Source organism: Salvelinus namaycush, chromosome 5, assembly GCF_016432855.1.
Source record: "Salvelinus namaycush isolate Seneca chromosome 5, SaNama_1.0, whole genome shotgun sequence".
Lineage (NCBI taxonomy): Eukaryota > Metazoa > Chordata > Actinopteri > Salmoniformes > Salmonidae > Salvelinus > Salvelinus namaycush.
In genome coordinates, this window is record NC_052311.1 from 28,781,366 (window position 1) to 28,803,433 (window position 22,068).

Sequence of the window (22,068 nt, forward strand, 5' to 3'; positions counted from 1 at the left end):
ACGGTTGTGAGGCCGGTTGGACATACTGCCAAATTCTCTAAAATTATATTGGAGGCAACTTATGGTAGAGAAGTGGACATTCTCTGCAGTCAGCATGCCAATTGCATGCTCCTTCAAAACGGGAGACGTCTGTGGCATTGCGTTGTGTGAGTAAACTGCACATTTCAGCGGCCTTTTGTCCCCAGCACAAGGTGCACCTGTGTAATGATCATGCTGTTTAATCAGTTTCTTGATAGGTGGATGGATTGTCTTGGCAAAGGAGAAACGCTCACTAACAGGGATGTTAAATTTGTGCACAAAATTTTAGAGAAATATGATTTTGGTACGTATGAAACATGGGACCAACACTTTACATGTAAACTTTATATTTGTATTCAGTGTAATAGGGTATCTAAGTCACTCTGGATAGGTCTGCTAAATGACCAAACTGTAAATAAATATTTACTGATTCAAAATGCAGGCATTCAGCTTCCAGAGAACAGCGTCCAGGTGCATCTCAATACTGATGTGGACTTGCTCTGACCATTCCAAGTCTTCAAAGATTTGCTTAAATAGAGGTAAGGAGTCTAGGAAAAGACATGGCTACTATTACATCTGAAAGGCCATAGCTGTTCTAGTCATGGGGGGCCTATAAATAGCCCCACAGTTGTTGAAGGGTTCTCAGCGGCATATCGTTTTCTACTTGTAGTGCAACCAGAACAGACTAACAACAACAGTCCCAATGCATCTCCATGTTCATACATTTAAAAAGTAGTTATGTTACAAAACACACCAGAATACCAGAGGGTTATTTGTTCAACTTTATTGAGAAAAAAAATAAAAGTAACCATTAAATAGCAGAGCTATTAGTTGATCGATCAGCCATCGAGAGCTTTGAATAACGTATTCAGTGCAAAAGCGAGAACAGTGTTGTGGATGATGGATTAACTAATGGCTCCCGTTCTAAAAACGACAAAAGGAAAAGGATTAACAAAAAAGGTGAATCTTTAAAAAGTGGACACGTTTGCTCTCAACTCTTTTCATTCTCAGCAGCACATAAACCAAATATTTATCTTATCAACATGCATAAAATGTTTGTCCTTATTTACTGCAGATAAAGCTAACTTCAGCAATTCTCCATTCAAACAGTTAAGAGTAAGTGTATAATATTCACAGACCTCAGTTCTCTAACGCTATTGGCAAATCTTACAAAAATGTGATTGCACCATGTTGATCCTCTCAATACAGAAATTGTGGCATTTGGAGAATCCTTATTCATTTTAGTTGGCACTTTCTGTGTGAACTTAGAGAAATCAAGAGCTCTTCACAAAGTGGCTGTGGTTGGCTTTATACATGCTCCATTGAGAGTTCTGATCAATTGGCATCTTTTGGAAAGAAGGGGGCCATGGAGACGTTTTTCCTTGTTAAGAGCATGTAAATAAATGTATGGGGTGGGGGGGCGAAAAATAAAATTACTGTTATTGGCTGATGTTAAGGGGTTGCGGCCGAATGGGCAAAAGAATTACAGTAATTGAAAGTTTATTCCATCTATAATGCAAGTTGTTACGACCATGACAGATTATCACATGGCATACTTCTGAGTCCATTCCCGGGCTATTCTGTTGTACCTGTGGAGATAGAACAAATCAGCAAAAAGAAAATAGACTATCAATACACAATAGACAAGGGGTGTGAAGATCACGAACGCCATGCATTACAACACAGCAACAGGTTGCCAACTACCCAAGTTGAGATCCACGACGTTCACACATAAAACCCCCCATAGTCCCACCAAAATGGCATTCAATATTGTCAATAAACAGTCCCAGACAGAAATACTGTCAGTACCAAGCCAAAATCTACCGATGCAAAGGCAGATTTATTTAGAGCAGCCAAATATATGTCATCCTAGAGTTAGTTGAAGTGCTGTCAATAATATCACTGTCACAACCAATGACTGTATATATCAACTGTTTTAGGCAGCGGTGGTCCCGGCCCATCCACTGAAGAGCCAGGACCACCCAATCATATTGAGCAACAAAAAAAGATATATACACTGAACAAAAAATAAAACGCAACATGTAAAGTGTTGGTCCCATTTTTCATGAGTTGACAGAAATTTTCCATATGCACAAAAAGCTTCTCTATGGAATTCACATGACTGGGCAATGGCGCAGCCATGTGTGAGCCTGGGGGGGCATAGGCCCACCCACTTGGGAGCCAGGTCCCTCCACTGGGGAGCGAGGCCCAGCCAATCAGAATTAGTTTTTCCCCACAAGGGCTTTAATACAGACAGAAATACTCCTGAGCACCCCCCTCCCCATTCTCAGATGCTTCCGCAGGTTAAGAAGCCGGATGTGGAGGTCTTGGGCTGGTGCGCTTACATGTGGTCTGGTTGTGAGGCCGGTTGGATGTACTGCCAAATTCTCTAAAACAACGTTTGAGGCAGCTTATGGTTGAGAAATTAACATTCAATTATCTGGCAACAGTTCTGTTGGACATTCCTGCAGTCAACATGCCAATTGCACGCTCCCTCCAAATTTAGACATCTGTGGCATTGTCTTGTGTGACACAACTGCACATTTCAGAGTGGCCTTTTATTGTCCCCAGCATAAGGTGCACCTGTGTAATGATCATGCTGTTTAATCAGCTTCTTGATATGCCACACCTGTCAGGTGGATGGATTATCTTGGCAAAGGAGAAAAATGCTCACTTAACAGGGATGTAAACATCATTTTAGAGATTAGGGCCTAATTCATTTATTTCAATTGCTAGATTTTTTTCTACAAACCCAAACTCGGTAAAATCTTCTTTTTTTTCCTTAGGGGTGGATCAGCTTAATATTGCAGAAAGATTGTTGCTTCCATCAATGTAATTGTCTGCATCATTTCCAATCCCCCATATATTTTTTGATATATATATATATATATATATGTATTAACACATACATAAACACATATATACATACTTATTTTTAAATATACCTTTATTATTCCCCGCAAACACTACCACCCTTCCCCCAATTGGAGTAAACTAATAAACAATAACACTTAGGCTTCTACCTTCAGTTTATACTTATTTTACAATAGTTATATTTTGTTTGTTTTTAGTCCTTCCTCTATTTCTGATGTCCATCCAGTTTGATTTCTATTTGTAACTGTGCTATTTCACAACATTTCTGAACCTATATCCATTTTACAGACCCCGTATGTTTTACATTTGTTGTCTTGTTATTAGTCCCACCCTTCAGCTCCATTCAACCCCTCCCATCTATCTCTTGACACCATCCATTTTGGATTTCTATTTGCCATATATTTTTCAACTGTGCTGTGATGCTTCACAACAGTACTGAACCTTTCTATTCTCTCATAGCTTCTACAGATAGTAAATTAAAGATACATTTCTTTGCTAAAATAATGATTATATTATTGATCGATTGACTATGGCTTTTCAAATCACCCAGTGTTGCTATCTGCAGCGTTAGTTCTGGGCAAATGTTGCCATTCCTGGACCTGTGACCAAAAACGAGCTACATATGGACAGTATCAAAATAAATGATCTAATGACTGCCTCCTCACAGAAAAATCTGCAGAGCTGGGAAGATTGTATCCCACAAATATATAACATTCTATTGGTTGCAAGAATTTTGTATAGTAATTTAAATTGAAAAATTCAAAGTTTTGAATCCGGCATTGTTTTGCGTGTCAATTCATAAACCATGTGCCATGGAATGTGTACATCAAATCTCTTCCAACTATTTTGCAATTTATAATGGCACAGCTGTCAATCTTTTGGTCCTTAAATGAAATTGGTATATGTTTTTATTTATCATACTTTTCTTTAACCATTTATGTTGTTTAATGCAGGGTCGACAGACAAGTTCCTTACTTTTTCCCCCTTCTACTTGCCTCTTCCATTTTTGTGGTAATGATGCAATAAATTGGTTTTAATTTTGGGTAGAGCAGACATTTCCATATGTCTGTGTTAGCTGCATGTGTGACAACTCCACCAGTCCTATTTATGATATCATTCACTAAAATTATACCTTTTTTAAACAATTAATCTGAAAAAGTTTTTTTTATTATCAATTAGTATATTTGAGTTTAACCACAATATTTGTTGTATTATTTGTTCTGTCTTTTCAGGTGGATTAAACTGAAATTGCAACCAACTTTCTAAAGCTTGTTGAAAAAAATAACGACAGTTTGGAAATTATTTGGTTTTCAAATAACCCGAAAGCGAGCAGTTGTATAATGTATTCTGAATAAAGGGAAAAGGGCCAATCTTGAACATGGGGTGAGACATTCCTACCAATTTACAAGAGAACCAGTTTGGATTTAAGTATAACTTTTGTATGACGGATGCCTTTAGTGAGAGGTCTAATGCTTTAATATTTAATCATTTCTGCCCTCCTAATTCATATTCAGTATATAAATAGGCCTTTTTAATTTTGTCTGGCTTGCCATTCCAAATAAAATTGAAGGCAAAACCTTAAGCAAATAGGTAAAGTGTGATATGACTAAAGAGTTAATCAAGGTGATTTTTCCACAAATAGACAGGTATTTTCCTTTCCATGGTAGCAAGATCTTATCTATTTTTGCAAACTTTCTATAAACATTTATTAGAGTGAGATCATTTCTTTCTTTTCGGATTTGTATACCGAGTACGTCCACATCCCCGTCAGACCATTTTATTGGTAAACTACACGGTAATGTAAAATGTGATTTTTTTTTGTGATCCAATACATAATATAGCACACATAATTTGGTTTTAATCCAGAGGTTAGCAAAACTCAGTGGAATCTTTGTATGTTGCGTTTATATTTTTGTTCAGTGTATATACACACAGAGTGTACAAAACATTAAGAACACCTGCTCTTTACATGACAGACTGACCAGGTGAATTCAGGTGAAAGCTATGATCCCTTATTGATGTCACTTGTTAAAGCCACTTCAAAACAGTATAGATGAAGGGGAGGAGACTTGTTAAAGGATTTTTAAGCCTTGAGACATGGATTGTGTGTGTGCAATTCAGAATGGTAGTAGGTGCCAGGCGCAACAGTTTGTGTCAATAACTGCAACGCTGCTGGGTTTTCCCACACAACAGTTTCCAGTGTGTATCAAGAATGGTCCACCACCCAAAGGACATCCAGCCAACTTGACAACTGTGGGAAGCATTGGGGGAAGAATTGGAGTCAACATGGGTCAGCATCCCTGTGGAACGCTTTGGACACCTTGTCGAGTCCATGCCCTGACAAATTGAAAGCAAAAGGGGGGGTGCAACTCAATATTAGGTAGATGTTCCTAATGTTTGGTATACATCTCACACAGTACTAATCAGAAATTTGGACACCTACTCATTCAAGGGTTTTTCTTAATTTTTCCTATTTCTACATTGGAGAATAATAGTGAAGACATCAAAACTATGAAATAACATATGGAATCATGTAGTAACAAAAAAAAGTGTTAAATCAAAATATATTATATATTTGAAATTCTTCAAAGTAGTCACCCTTTGCCTTGACTGCTTTGCACATTCTTGGCATTATCTCAACCAGCTTCATGAGGAATGCTTTTCCAACAGTCTTGAAGTAGTTCCCACATTTGCTGAGCACTTGTTGGCTTCTTTTCCTTCACTCTGCGGTCCAAGTTATCCCAAACCATCTCAATTGGGTTGAGGTTGGGTGACTGTGGAGGCCAGGTCATCTGATCCAGCACTCCATCACTCTCCTTCTTGGTCAAATAGCCCTTACACAGCCTGGAGGTGTGTTTTGGGTCATTGTCCGGTTGAAAAACAAATGATAGTCCCACTAAGTGCAAACCAGATGAGATGGCGTATTGCTGCAGAATGCTGTGGTAGCCATGCTGGTTAAGTGTGTCTTGGGGCCTCCCGAGTGGTGCAGTGGTCCAAGGCACTGCATCGCAGTTGCTAGCTGTGCCACTAAAGATCCTTGTTCGAGTCACAGCCGGCTGCGACCGGGAGACCCATGGGGCGGCGCACAATTGGCCCAGCGTCGTCCGGGTTAGGGGAGGGTTTGGCCATCGCACTCTAGAGACTCCTGTGGCGGGCCGGGTGCATGCATGCTGACATGGTCACCAGTGTTACGGTGTTTCCTGTGACACGTTGGTGTGGCTGGCTTCCAGATTAAGCAGGCATTGTGTCAAGAAGCAGTGCGGTTTGGTTCAGTTGTGTTTTGGAGGACGCATGGCTCTCGACCTTCGCCTCTCCCAAGACCATATGGGAGTTGCAGCGATGAGACAAGTGGGACACCACGAAATTGTGGAGGAAAATGGGTAAACATATATTTTTTTAATGAATTCTAAATAAATCACTGACAGTGTCACCAGCAAAGCACCCCCACACCACCTCTATGCTTCATGGTGGGAACCACACACAAAGACAGCGGTTGGAACCAAAAATCTCAAATTTGGACTCATCAGACCAAAGGACAGACAGTTGTTTCTCTTTGCTTATTTGAGCTGTTCTTGCCATAATATGGACTTGGTCTTTTACCAAATAGGGCTATCGTCTGTATACCACCCCTACCTTGTCACAACACAATTGATTGGCTCAAACGCATTAAGGAAGGAAATTCCACAAATTAACTTTTAACAAGGCACACCTGTTAATTGAAATGCATTCCAAGTGACTACCTCATGAAGCTGGTTGAGAGAATGCCAAGATTGTGCAAAGCTGTCAAGGGTGGCTACTTTGAAGAATCTCATCAAATATATATTTAACACTTTTTTGGTTACTACATGATTCCATGTGTTGTTTCATAGTTTTGATGTCTAAACAATTATTCCACAATATAGAAAATAGTAAAAATAAAGAAAAACACTTGACAGAGTAGGTGTGTCCAAACTTTTGACTGGTACTGTGTATATTTTTTTTAACGCTCTCTACTTGTTAGTGTTCCAAACAGGACATTTGTCTTTTTACCTAAACATGCAAACACCATCAGATAGAATTCATAGCAAGCAATGCACTGGATTGACATTCAGATGGACTGGAATGACATCTAACTGAAAGCCACACCCCAAATAAGCCAAGAATAGGACTGCATTGAGGCAGAAACCACTGTGCTTCTATGGCTATATGCACCATGCCACTGCTTAGTTCATTAGCAAACAAGACAGCTCATAATCCAGTGCCTTTATCACAGTCACACTTATACTTTAATTAGCTTCAAATGCAAAATTATCTCAACCCCATGGCAAAATGTGTAGAATAGCATGAGATTAGCTATAAAAACAGCAGTTTCCTCTCTACCCAATGACAAAATGTGTAGAATTGCAGGAACTTAGACGTTGTGTTTTTTTTGGGCCCACCCACATTTCTGCAGGCCCACCCACAAAAAATGTCTGGCCAAAGCTATTGATCGCGTGACACCACTCATTCCCGCATTTGAAGTCAAATAAGTTAGTTGAGATGGCGTCCCATGTCAGAGATTTATGTAGACATAACATGCAGTTTGAGCTACACCGGGAAGTGACGTTGCAGGCTAGCTCAGTGCTGCCCCCTCTCATTGAGTATCTCAAATTGAAGGCCGACCAGGGTACTGCAGGCTGCCATTAGCTACAAAATGATCCTCATTTGTGTACGATTTTAAAATAATCAGGAAATACACCTGGTGTAGTAAAAGTAATTATTGGTGCCATGATTGTCATCAAAAATTATATTTTTATTTACACAAAGATTGCCGTTTTTCCCTTCACTATAATGGGGGGATCTTGATTTCTGCAAACAATGCCTGTAGTACCACGGTCGGCCTTGAACTTTGTGGATTCAATGAGAAGGGAGAGGAGTCCTTCTCCCCTGGTCACAACCCATAAAGCTCCACCACAGACACACACACGGTCCACTCCCTTCACAATGCAGGGCAGTCTTACCCTAAAGCATAGCGTACTTGTCTGTCCATTCTCTCGCTAGTCTATTATACCTGATATGGAAGGAAAAGTCCTATATTATAAAGATATGACATTATAGGAATTAACTATTATTTAGCACCTATCTCGTTCAAGTCTTGGATCAAAAAGTAGCATAATATTTTTCACAAATATTAGAGTATGCAGTTCATGAACAAAATGTAGAACAAAGCTGGGTCTACAGTATACTTACTTTTCAGTATCTGTTTTGTAGATACGGGCGATTTCTGGCACTAACGGGTCGTCAGGGTTGGGGTCACATAAGAGAGAACAAATGGACAAAAGTACTGAAAAGGAGATTAAAAATAAGTATTAGAAGTGGATCTTAGGCATGTGAATTGAAATGAAGTCACAAGGTAAAAATGTGTATCACAAAGCATGAAAAACAACGGACATCCTACCTTTAGAGATAGTTAATGCTGGAGACCACTGTGATCTCAAAATATCCAGGCAGATGCTGCCGTTACTGTTAATATTTGGGTGATAAATTCTTGTGGTGAATGCTAGCTGCAATGAAAAGGTTGGAGCAGCAATCAAACACATGATTACATAAGATCAACGGAAACCATACTCCTCAATCGTCTACATGCATCAAGAAAACTATTAATTGTAATAGAACAGAGGAACAGGAGAGGAAATAATTACCTTAGGTGGCTTGAAGGGGTAGTCTGTGGGGAAATGAATGGTCAGGAAAAAAACGCCACCTTGGTATGGACTGTCATTCTGAAAAGAAACTAAAATGTCAACGGACACACTGACCAGCCAAAACGAATGCAACTTCCATGAGCAAACACTTCATAAATTATACTTACAGGCCCCATAATTGTAGCTTGCCAATGAAACACTGCAAAACCAGAAAGTAGATAGTTAGAAACATGTTTCAATGTTGAGAATGTTCGCTCAAATAAAAGTGCTTAGTTTGGCCTTACTGTCATCTCCAACAGGGCCGGCGGAACACTGTGCAGGAGGGTCCCTGGCCAGGTCGTTCAGCTCCTGAAAGAGGGACCAAACCAGGACACCATCAGTCCCACTGTTCCCCTACCAACATGGTTATTGAGTTTCTCATCCCTTCAACTCCACCTATTTAGTTGATCCAGCATAATGGCTGTGGTTGCAAACACGTGTGCATTGGTGATTATTTTATAGGACAACTGGAAACAGCAAACTCCATGATACTGCTACTGCACAGACCTCACAGTTGTAATTCGAAGGGCATTTACATTGCTGCCATTGCAAAGAGCACTGCACAGTAAGTATTTCTAAAGGTTAATTAGGGACGGAGGAAAAGAGGAATCAATTTTCATAATGACACAGCACAATGACTAGTCTTGGCCCTAGTGAAAGTGGGAAGTGACTTAACAGGTTTCTTGTATTGCAGTGGTAGAGAACATGAGCCCTGCCAGAGCAAACACTTCAGGAAACCAGATTAGGTAAGAACTTCTTCGGCCAATAAATACAATTATATTTGTCATGTGCTTCGTAAACAACAGGTGTAGACTAGTGGTCACAATACCACAGGGTTAAAAATTCTGAGTAGCCTAGAGTTCTGTTCGCCCCATCCCCTTGTTCACATTTTCTAAATGTTCTACGCATGTGCTTCGCAAAAACCTGTCACTGAAATTCACATTCTACTCAATACAACAAACTGAATTTAACTTCACACTGTATAATAGAATACTGCATAGAATTTCTGATTTGCAAAGGCCTACCTGTGATTTGGCTGGAGGAATGGGAGGAAGGAATATACATGTATAATGATCTGCAAGTTATTGTGGCAGTAAGGGAAAACACTGCATTAAACTTTTACTCAGTTAACACACACACACACAGCTCCCAACTTATAACATTAGGCACCATATAACATTTAAGAACCACCAGAAAGATAATTTAAATATATTTTAGGATTACATTGAAGCACATCTCATGAGTAGCAGACCCTTTTCCTTTCTTCCTGTGCCAATCAAATTTGCCTAGACCTACTGTCAAGCCCAAGAAACTCCTGGCAGATGAACTTAAACTGGACCCTAAACTCATCGAGATGGAGGACGCATATGAATGGCACTTCCATCCCCGATGGACAGCCCAGATCTATAGATCTATTCTCAGGTGAGCCAAGTGTCTGAAGGGAACCAAAATTATTCATTCATTAATGAAAACTTCTCCGAAAAGGAACACCTCAAAAGAAAGGAACTGCTGCCACGACTAATTGAAGAACAAAAGAAAGGCAACATCGCATACCTGAAGTATGATCAGCTGGTCGTTCATCCCCCATCTCATAGGCCTATGGCAAGTCACTCAGCTATATTACACTGATTTGACACACACGCATTCACACTAACAGATACACATATTTACTGTACTTTGTTAATGCGTTTCACCTAACCTCAAGCGGATCCTTTGTCCGAACCACCCAGGGCATTTGAACTGATTCCAGAGGCTGACCCAAAACGCTGCAGAAGAGGCAGACGGAGTGGTCTTCTGGTCAGACTTCGTTGGCGTGCACAACACCCACCGCTGCCGAGTATATTACTTGCTAATGTCCAGTCTAGATAACAAGGTAGACGAAAATAGGCCAAGGGTTGCTTTCCAGAGAGAAATCAGGGATTGTAACATACTCTGTTTCACGGAAACATGGCTCTCTCGGGATATAGCCACCTGGATTCTTTGTGTGTCGCGCCGAAAGGAATAAATATATCTCCTGGAAGAAGATGGACAGCGTGTATGTTTCATGATTAACGACTCATGGCGTAATTGTAATAACATACAGGAACTCAATTCCTTTTGTTCACCCGACCTAGAATTCTTCAATCAAATGCCGACCGTATTATCTCCCAAGAGAATCCTCCTCGGATATTGTCACAGCCGTGTATATCCCCCCTCAAGCCGATACCACGACAGCCCTCAAGGAACTTCACTGGACTTTATGCAAACCATATATCCTGAGGCTGCATTTATTGTAGCTGGGGATTTTAACAAGGCAAATTTGAGAATAAGGCTACCTAAATTCTATCAGCATATTGACTGTAGCACTCGCGCAAGAAAAACACTGGATTACTGGTAATCTAACTTCTGCAATGCATACAAGGCCCTCCCCCGCTCTCCCTTCGTCATATCTGACCACGACTCCATTTTGCTCCTCCCTTCATATAGGCAGAAACTCAAAACAGGATGTACCCGTGCTAAGAACTATTCAAAAGGTGGTCTGACCAATCGGAATCCACGCTTCAAGATTGTTTTTAACACGCAGACTAGAATATGTTCCGGGTATCCTCAGAGAGTAATATCGACGTAAACGCTGATGATTCGGTGAGTTAGTTTATAAGGAAGTGTATAGATGTTGTACCCACTGCCTATTAAAACCTATCCTAACCAGAAACCGTGGATAGATGGTGACAGTCGCACAAAACTGAAAGCGCGAACCACTGCACCATGGAAAGGTGACTGGGAATATGGCCGAATACAAACAGCGTAGTTATTCCCTCCACAAGGCAATCAAACAAGTGAAATGTCAGTATAGAGACAAAGTGGAATCGCAAATCAACGGCTCCGACGCGAGACGTATGTGGCCGGGTCTACAGACAATCACGGACTACAAAAGGAAAACCAGCCACGTCACAGACAAAACACCTTTGCCTGCTTTGAGGATAATACAAGGATTGCGGGCTCTCCTTCGCCGACGTGAGTAAGACATTTAAACGCGCTAACCCTCGCAAGGCTGCCGGCCCAGACAGCACCCCTAGCCACGTCCTCTGAGCATGCACAGACCAGCTGGCTGGAGTGTTTACGGACATATTCAATCTCTCCCTATCCCAGTCTGCTGTCCCCACATGCCAAGAAGGCAAAGGTACCAAAGTAAGCAAAAGGTAACTGAACTAAATGACTACCACCCCATAGCACTAACCTCTGTCATCATGATGTGCTTTGAGAGACTAGTCAAGGATCATATCACCTCCACCTTACATCCTAGACAAGGTCTGGGCAACTCCATTCCTCTGGGGCCTGATTGGTGTCACACTTGCCACACCTAACACACATAACTCTAATAATCAACTAATCATGATCTTCAGTTAAAAATGCAATTAGTTTAAAATCAGATGAGCTTTCTAGGGATGGGGGAAAAGTGTGACACCAATCAGGCCCCAGAGGACTGGAATTGCCCAGGCCTGCCCTAGAACCACTTCAATTTGGTTACCGCCCCAATAGGTCCAAAGATGATGCAATCACCATCACACTGCCCTATCCCATCTGGACAAGAGGAATACCTATGTAAGAATGCTGTTCATTGACTACAGCTCAGCATTCAACACCATAGTACCCTCCAAGCTCATTAAGCTGGAGGCCCTGGGTCTCAACCCCTGACGGGCCGCCCCAGGTGGTGGAGGTAGGAAACAACATCTCCACTTCGTTGATCCTCAACACTGGGGCCCCACAAGGGTGCGTCCTCAGCCCCCTCCTGTACTCCATGTTCACCCATGACTGCGTAGCCATGCATGCCTCCAACTCAATCAGGAAGTTTGCAGACGACAACAGTAGTAGGCTTGATTACCAACAACGACGAGACAGCTTACAAGGAGGAGGTGAGGGCCCTGGGAGAGAGGTGCAAGGAAAATAACCTTATCACTCAACGTCAACAAAACAAAGGAGCTGATCGTGGACTTCAGGAAACAGCAGAGGGAGACCCTCCCTAACCACATTGACGGGACAGCAGTGGAGAAGGTTGAAAGTTATGTTCCTTGGTGTACAAATCACAGACAAACTGAAATGGTCCACCCACACAGTGTGGTGAAGGCACACTTTCTTCAGGAGGCTGAAGAAATGTGGCTTGTCACTAACAGAGAGGCTGCTGCCTACATAGACTTGAAATCATTGTCCACTTTAATAATGTTTACATATCTTGCATTACTCATCTCATACGTACAGTTGAAGTCGGAAGTTTACATACACTTAGGTTGGAGTCATTAAAACTAGTTTTTCAACCACTCCACAAATTTCTTGTTAACAAACTATAGTTTTGGCAAGTCGGTTAGGACATCTACTTTGTATATGACACAAGTCATTTCTCCAACAATTGTTTACAGATTATTTCACTTATAATTCAGTGTATCACAATTCCAGTGGGTCAGAAGTTTACATGCACTAAGTTGACTGTGCCTTTAAACAGCTTGAAAAATTCCAGAAAATTATGTCATGGCTTTAGGAGCTTGGAATGGAATAAGAATATATACATATAAATATATGGATGAGCAATGATAGAGCGGCATAGGCAAGATGGTTTAAAAAACAATATATACAGTTGAAGGCAGAAGTTTACATACACCTTAGCCAAATACATTTAAACTCAGTTTCACAATTCCTGACCTTTAATCCAAGTAAAAATTCCCGGTCTTAGGTCAGTTAGGATCACCACTTTATTTTAAGAATGTGAAATGCCAGAATAATAGTAGAGAACGATTTAATTCAGCTTTTATTTATTTCATCACATTCCCAGTGGGTCAGAAGTTTACATACACTCAATTAGTATTTAGTAGCATTGCCTTTAAATTGTATAACTTGGGTCAAACATTTCAGGTAGCCTTCCACAAGCTTCCCACAATAAGTTGGGTTAATTTTGGCCCATTCCTCCTGACAGAGCTGGTGTAACGGTCAGGTTTTTAGGCCTCCTTGCTCGTACACGCTTTTTTAGTTCTGCCGACAAATTTTCTATAGGATTGAGGTCAGGGCTTTGTGATGGTCACTCCAATACCTTGACTTTGTTGTCCTTAAGCCGTTTTGCCACAACTTTGGAAGTATGCTTGGGGTCATTGTCCATTTGGAAGACCCATTTGTGACCAAGCTTTAACTTCTTGACTGATGTCTTGAGATGTTGCTTCAATATATCCACATAATTTTCCATCCCCATGATGCCATCTATTTTGTGAAGTGCACCAGTCCCCCCTGCAGCAAAGCACCCCCACAACATGATGCTGCCACCCCCATGCTTCACAGTTGGGATGGTGTTCTTCGGCTTGCAAGCGTACCCGTTTCCTCCAAACATAACAATGGTCATTATGGCCAAACAGTTCTATATTTGTTGCATCAGACCAGAGGACATTTCTCCAAAAAGTACGATATTTTTCCCCATGTGCAGTTACAAACCGTAGTCTGGCTTTTTTATGGCGGTTTTAGAGCAGTGGCTTCTTCCTTGCTGAGCGGCCTTTCAGGTTATGTCGATATAGGACTTGTTTTACTGTGGATATAGATACTTTTGTACCTGTTTCCTCCAGCATCTTCACAAGGTCCTTTGCTGTTGTTCTGGGATTGATTTACAGTTTTCGCACCAAAGTACGTTTATCTCAAGCTTCTAAAGCCATCACATTTTCTGGAATTTTCCAAGCTGTTTAAAGGCACAGTCAACTTAGTCTATGTAAACTTCTGACCCACTGGAATTGTGATACAGTGAATTATAAGTTAAATAATCTGTCTGTAAACAATTGTTGGAAAAATGTATTGGGTCATGCACAAAGTAGATGTCCTAACCGACTTGCTAAAACTATAGTTTGTTAACAAGAAATTTGTGGAGTGGTTGAAAAACGAGTTTTAATGACTCCAACCTAAGTGTATGTAAACTTCTGACATCAACTGTATATCTTTACCAAATCTATGCAAACTGGTATTGTTCCTAAATATTAGAAAATTGTTATCCCCATCTTTAAAATCTGTGGATCGAAGATGTTTTACAAATAGTCACCCAATATCTGTACTACCAATTTTTTCTAAAATCCTAGAAAAATTGGTGTATAAAAGAATGTTGAAACATTTTAAAAAATCAACTATTCTCTGTGAGCACCAATATGGTTTTCGTAAAAAATATTCCACAGATAAAGCTCTTTTGCAACTTGTGAATAAAATATTTACAGCCCTTAAAAATGAATACGCTCTTGGCATCTTTTTAGATTTATCCAAAGCGTTTGACACGGTTGACAAACTATTACTTTCTAAATTGCATTATTACGGTTTTCATGATTATATAGTTATGTTTATGATAGAGAATTTTTTTAGGCAAATGGCATTAGCATCTACCAGGGCCAAGATATCCTGTGGCGTCCCACAGGGTTTGATAATTGGACCTTTGTTATTCATAATCTATATCAATGACCTTGCTGCTGTGTCTTCTACCGTACTTCCCATTCTCTTTGCTGATGATACCAATTAGATTTTCATCACACAAGAATTTTGATTTACTAATTAATGAAGCCAACTCAGGCATGGCCACATTTTCTGAATGGTTCCAGATAAACAAATTATATTTAAATGTTAACAAAAATCCAACTTTATTGTATTCACTAGTAAGAACATGAAATATTGTAATACTGAGCAAGGATCTCAATTGGTGGGAATGAAATGGAACAAGTCACATCCACTAGATTCCTTGGAGTTCTAATTTATGAAAAGTTATCCTGGAAAAATCATATTCAATTTGTCTGCAGCAAAGTGATGAAATATGTTGGTATCATCAGAAAAATGTGTGGTTTGGTTCATCAGGCTCACCAACAGATGCATATCTGTATTCCCAGTCATGTGAAATCCATAGATTTGGGTCTAATTTATTTACTTCCATTGACTGATTTGCTTATAAGAACTGTAACTCAGTTAAATCTTTGAACTTGTTGCATTTAGATTTTTGACCAGTATAAATCTGCGCAAATCAAAATAGGAAGAAAAAAAGGTAACACCTGTAAAAAGGGTAATTTTAAAAACCATTTAGGCTAGAGACAAGCCGTTCTCTGCTGTAAAGCTGCAAGCATGCCAGCCGCAAAGCTGTGCTCCATTTCCCCTCTCTGGAGCTCAGAGTCTGCATGAGAGCGAACTTGCAGTGTAATCAGACTGGCCTGTGCTCATGGTTATAACAGGCGATTACATTATACAATGTATCAACTTCTCTCGCTCTGCTCCAATGTCACAAATGTACAAATATAACAGAAGACTCATCAGGGTCTGCATCCCTGCTCGCCATCACGGTTAACTATATTTTAAAAACGGATGGCGCAACAGATGCACAGGAAGAGCGGATGGAGAGAAGCAGGTGAGTGAGGGTTGGCAGGGGATGCGGCTGGCGGATTACAGCTGCCACGTGATTTGCACATTAAAGTGAAGTGGATATTATTAGACCGGCGCATACTAGTGGCTTTTGCTTAAATTCAACTGAATTTAGGAACAAAACTGCCTTCATAAAACTTTTATAATAGGTGCCAGCTGGTTCTTTAGAAGAGCTGAAAAACGTGGTAGTATCATATGAAACGGTACTCTAAAATGTTGGTATCATAAGTATCATGATGTTTTGGTACTGTGATATTACCTTGGTATCGGTATACCGTGCAACTAATAGTGAAATATTTACTTACGGGCACTTCCCAACAATGCAGAGCGAACAATAGAAAAATTATAACACAAGGAATAAATACACAATGAGTAACGATAACTTGGCTATATACACGGGGTACCAGTACCAAGTCGATGTGCAGATGTAATTGAGGTAGATATGTACATATACAGTAAAGTATGCAAGTATTCAGACCCCTTGACCTTTTCCACTTTGTTACGTTACAGCCTTATTCTAAAATTGATTAAATTTTGCGTGTCAAAATATATAATAGCACTGTCAAAGCTGTACGAAAAAGTCTGCAAACAAGCAAACACAGGCCACGAACGATGTGTTTACAATAGCGCTTTGGTAATACAGCATCATTTGTTCGACCGCAACTTCTGGGGTAGCTAGCTTTAGCTTGGTACCTAGCTAGCACCAATACAACCAGCCTGAAAACAATGACCAGTAAAAACTGAAGTCATTTCCATTATTCTTAGCAACGATTTAGGAATCCTTGTGAGTAAGTATTAGCTAGGTTGCCACTTGTTGTTCGCCTATTGAAATTGAACTTCAGCTCATGAAAATAAATAGCTAGCCAGCTACTTAACCCTGTTGCCCAAAGATAACATTATAAGCAGCCAGCTAGCTTCATCTGGCTAGTTATGCTCGACTGGACCGGGTTGTTTTGTGAAGCTAGCCACAACAATTAGGCACAATAGTGAGATTTGCCGTCTGCCTTCAAAATAAAAGTATGTCAATGACAGTGATGCAAATGAATACAAACAGCAGAATTACGTCATACTTATATTTTGAAGGCTAACCGCAAAGTCCACTATTGTGGCTAGCTTCACATAGATGGGTCCAACCATTAATCAAATAAGAACTGTCTTATAAATTACGGTTATTTTAGATGACACATAGCAATATAGTTATCTAGCTAACTATAGCTAATGAAACAATGTTTTGCTATGTTTTTGGGGAAGAACATTGTTTGCATCCATAAGCTAGCTAGCTTTTTTTATGACCAGCACTCTAGGTGCGCGAGACAACTTTACCAGCACCATAGCATACGTATCGATGAATCATTGTGACATGAAATATGAGTGATAGTGTAATCAATGTGTAACTACGTAAAAAATGAACGTGTTAAATTATTATATGACGTGCAGTCATATTCAGGTCCAGATTGGTCAACAAGCTTATTTGACACGTCAAATAGTGTTATAGTATATTTTTTGACACGAAAAGACCCAAACGGCGTTCCATAGCAAAGACCCAAACGGCATTCCATAGAAATCCTGGTTGAGAATGAAACGACTGAACAAACAAACGAAACAGCAAGTAAGTGAAAAAAATTGGTTTTGATTATGTTTTACTGGTATTGGGGACATACATAAACACAAACACAATAACCTTTGGTCAGTGTGATGTGTGTAACCTTTATTTAACTAGTCAAGTCAGTTAAAAACAAATTCTTATTTACAATGACGGCCTACCCCGGCCAAACCCGGACGACGCTGGGAATCACAATAACGCCCTATGGGAATCACAATCACGGCCGGATGTGAGACAGTCTGGATTCGAACCAGGGACTGTAGTGACACCTCTTGCACTGAGATGCAGTGCCTTAGACCGCTGTGTCCATGTGTGTGTTTTAACTATTTAACTGTACTAGAATGCTTAAAAGGCCGATTTTATTTTATTTTATATATATTGGTATCGTTTTTTTTGGGCAAGGAAAATATTGGGTATCGGTGCATCACTAATTTCTACAAACCTGTTTTCGCTTTGTCATAATGGGGTATTAGGGGGAAGATAGATTTGAATATATTATTTAATCTATTTTAGAATAAGGCTGTATTCTAACAAAATGTGTAAAAAGGGAAGTGGTCTGAATACTTTCCAAACGCACTGTAGGTAGGGATAAAATGACTAGGCAACAGGATAGACAGCATATGTGGTGAGTCAATAGAGTTAGTGCAAAAAGGCTCAATGCAGATAACCAATAGCCACCTGTACTAAATATTTAGCAGTCTTAAGGCTTGGAGGTAGAAGCTGTTCAGGGTCCTGTTGATTACAGTCTATATTCCATATGGGTCTGATTGGGAGAGGATGAGAATGTTTGTCATCAAATAGATCAGTAAAAGAGGTGTAAGTCAAGCCTTGAACAGGTAGGAAGCTGTGGGCTGTATTTCCGTCAGGCACAGGTGCAAAGCTGAGATAGCGTATAAACATACACAGCTGTCACTCAACCAGTAACAGGCTAACAGCCTGTGTGACATGGGCTTAGGATTCCTCTACTATGGTCAACTAACCGGTTAGAAAGATCAACACTCAACCATTATGTAAATACAGACCTGCTATAACTCAGTAATAAACATAGGACTGTAAAGACTTGAGTGATGCGTATGTGAGTTGAGGCAAGTAATTAGTATCTAGCGATAGGGAATACAGAACTTTGCATGATAGATGAAAGCCTAACAAATTGTGGCAATGTCTTACTCAAACACCTGAGTCAGAATGAGGATTGGCCTGACCAGTGTTATACTGTGGGAGCCCAAACGGGAGGGAAAGACAACAGCAGCATTGCTGTCAGTATGTGTCTATCTGCACTCAAGCACTTCTCTGTGGTTGAGCAAACCTAAAGAGTGGGCTTAGTGAAATTAGAAAGGTTTTTGATAAGAAGCAAAGTTATATGCATCGTACTTAATGTTTAGGTCTACATTTTGTTGTTGGTTTCATAAACTATGCTGGGTTCAATTCAGTTCAATTGTGTCAGTATCTTTGAAACTATAATCTATCAAAATAAAGTTGCACACTCCATAAATAAACTCACAGCACTTTAATGGGTATTTACCAACGTGTCGGCATAACTGTACCTTATTGGTTATTCACCATTAGTCAGCACCTCCACACAAACTTATTTTTCTGGGTGTGTGCCAGCTCATGTTTTTTAATCTACTAGTACCTTTGAAACTAATTCCAATAGGTTCTTTATGCTAGAAGTTAATTGTACAGTAACAACCAATGTTCCCCTTTATTTTCAGGCAGGACTCAAAGGGCTTTGAAGCAACATCCAGGGATACCAACAATTTATTTTTAGGCATGGGCCCTGTCCCACTTAAGGTGAACAGCTAGCAGCATAGGCCAACATTAGTTTACATCTATTCAAACTGAACGTTTATAAGATACTCCTTACATAAAAACATCCTCAACAAAAAAAAGTTTCAAGGATGTAGGCATTGGTTTAACACCTACTACAGCAATGTAATGTTGGTGACCTCATCCATGGTGTTTTAGTTTGAATGTTTGCCAATGACAATAGGCATACCTATCACTTAATGCCATGGCCCTATAACATTCAAAGCTGAGTAATATGGTATGCTTTCAACTAACTACATTTTCTTGCATTTTCAACTCAAGTGTCAGTGAATGACACCTCTAAACCAAGATTAGGAGAGGTGTTTAATGTAGAACTTGGCTTAGGGGGGCACAGCAATTCCAGACTAACATAGTAGTAACACCACAGCAGCTAGCTAAGTCTATTTTTATGCCCGTGTTTCTTAAAATAGTAGAGGCCAGAAAAAAATACCCACACCAGGATAACACTTGACTCGGCCAGCTTGCATGACAAGGTTTATATTTCCAGCAAGGAACTCCAACCCGAAACATGCCACGAGCTGGTAACGTTAGTGGTATGCAACAGCCTTATCCTCCCTCTCATCAGGTTTCACCATATCTCGTTAACTCCAGTAGAAGTTTAAGGGATAACGTTACTAGCTTACAAACTTTACACGAACTAACCTAACGTTAGTCGAGTCATTTAGCTTGGATTTTAGCTACTTAGATTCTTTACTAATGTTTTGGTCACACTCACTTTAAAGTGGCTAAAACTAGCTGACATTAGCTAGCTAAGCTAGGCCCTGCTGCCACTTTGCTACTGCTAGCTAAAATGGCTAACCAAAAGCCAAAGCAGCACGCTTGGCTAGCTAACGTTATAGCGAGCTAAGGTTATAGCGAGCTAGCTAACGTTACAGCGAGCTAGCTAACGTTATAGTCAGCTGCCCACTGTACAACGACATTAACTAACGTAGTTATCTAACTAAAACGACATATCAATTTCACCACATTAGCTACCTGCTACAGAAGATATAACTTATTAAGCAGTATTTACGGCAAAGCGTCAAACAATCCATTTACCTTGTGAATTCGTTTTAAGGCCATTCTGCCAGTGCGTAGCAGGGAGCGGTTGTCGAAGAGGGAGAGCACAGGCTAGCTACGTGATGCTAACTAGCATATATCAATTAGCTGTAGTGTAAGGCGAACTACCTAACGTGTTAGTTACCTAGCTAGCTTTACAAAAACTGACAATTTTACTTTTACAGTTGAGACAAGGGTATCAATATAGAATGATATTCTGGCTTTCCTTTGTCGACAGCCTTTGACTGCACTGATATTATAACGTTGCCGTTACAAACTTGACCAGCCGAATGATTACGTTAGCTCGGCTCGTTCTTCTGGTCACGACTGTGATGTGAGCAATATTCGCGATGAGTACAATCAGCGGTTCGCCTTCAAAAGAAAAGTCCCGCATTGAAACTGATGCAAACGGATACAAATAGTTCAATCATGCCACAATTGGACTAGGTAATGCTAAACAAGGTTGGAATGTCCTTACATAAAGACAATCATTTATTCATTTTACAATAAACAGTAAAAATCTGTTGAAATCTCAAAACGTTTGACAGCTGCACCATTGAAAGTCTCTTGACTGGCTGCATCACTGCTTGGTACTAAGAGGCTCCTGAACAGCTTCTATCCCCAAGCTATAAGACTTCTAAAAAGCTAACAAAATGGATGCACAGACTATCTGTATTGACCCTTATATTATATTTTTTTTTTTTGCACTGTCTCTATGCATACGCACACACTCTATGCACATTCTACCCACTCACTCACACACACTCACTCCAACACACACACACTTCATTTGCTCACACACATTCATACTGACTCACACATGCACATACAATCATCATATACTGTATATCCTATAGTCAGTCACAAGTGTGTGTGTGTGTGTGAGAGAGAGAGAGAGAGAGAGAGAGAGAGAGAGAGAGAGAGAGAGAGAGAGAGAGAGAGAGAGAGAGAGAGAGAGAGAGAGAGAGAGAGAGAGAGAGAGAGAGAGAGAGCGAGAGAGAGAGAGAGAGAGAGAGAGAGAGAGAGAGAGAGAGTGCATGAGAGAGAGTTTGTGGTGTTATTTTTCCATATTAATGGATTGGAGAGTTTTGTTGATGTGAGTTGGTGCCCGTTTGATGACATCTGGTTGACATCAGATTGAATTAATTTATTCATTTAATTAAATCCATTAAAGGGGCAATCTGGGATTGGTACATCAATTTTTTGACTTTTAAATTATTAAAATATAGCCATTGATTTTTGAAGAATGTAACTTAGAAATGCCTCATGAGCAACAGTCTTACCCCATCAGAACCCAAAATATAAGCTTGGTTTACTTCAAGCCATACAGAAACACTGTTTTGCTTCAAAACATGATTACAACTATAATTTTGATCTCAAGGATGGTCAGTCCTTGCATCCATATGTGAGAGTTCTTGCGTCTATGTGTACATTTTTGCTGCCCCATTCCTCAGCTGTTTACCAAATAAAGTGGGGGAGATGCTTTGTTATTGTTTGATTGCCCCTTTAAAAGTGGAAGACCTGCAGGACTATTCAATGTCCATGATTCAGATTTACTAGCTCATAATAATGACTTACTATCTCATAACTCTGATTTACAATCTCATGCATAGTGCA

At 40.1% G+C, this 22,068-nt stretch overlaps 1 protein-coding gene across 1 annotated transcript; it reads right to left on the reverse strand.

Moving 5' to 3' along the window:
• Window positions 1–784: 784 nt before the first annotated feature.
• On the reverse strand, window positions 785–20,768 carry LOC120048159 (ubiquitin-conjugating enzyme E2 D2-like). Its single transcript, XM_038993907.1, has 7 exons — window positions 20,452–20,768; window positions 8,837–8,900; window positions 8,720–8,751; window positions 8,553–8,630; window positions 8,309–8,414; window positions 8,101–8,194; window positions 785–1,607 (listed from the first exon to the last, which is right to left on the reverse strand). Exons 1-7 carry the CDS (start codon window positions 20,473–20,475, stop codon window positions 1,562–1,564), a joined length of 444 nt encoding a protein of 147 aa, XP_038849835.1. The 5' UTR covers window positions 20,476–20,768; the 3' UTR covers window positions 785–1,561.
• Window positions 20,769–22,068: the final 1,300 nt, after the last annotated feature.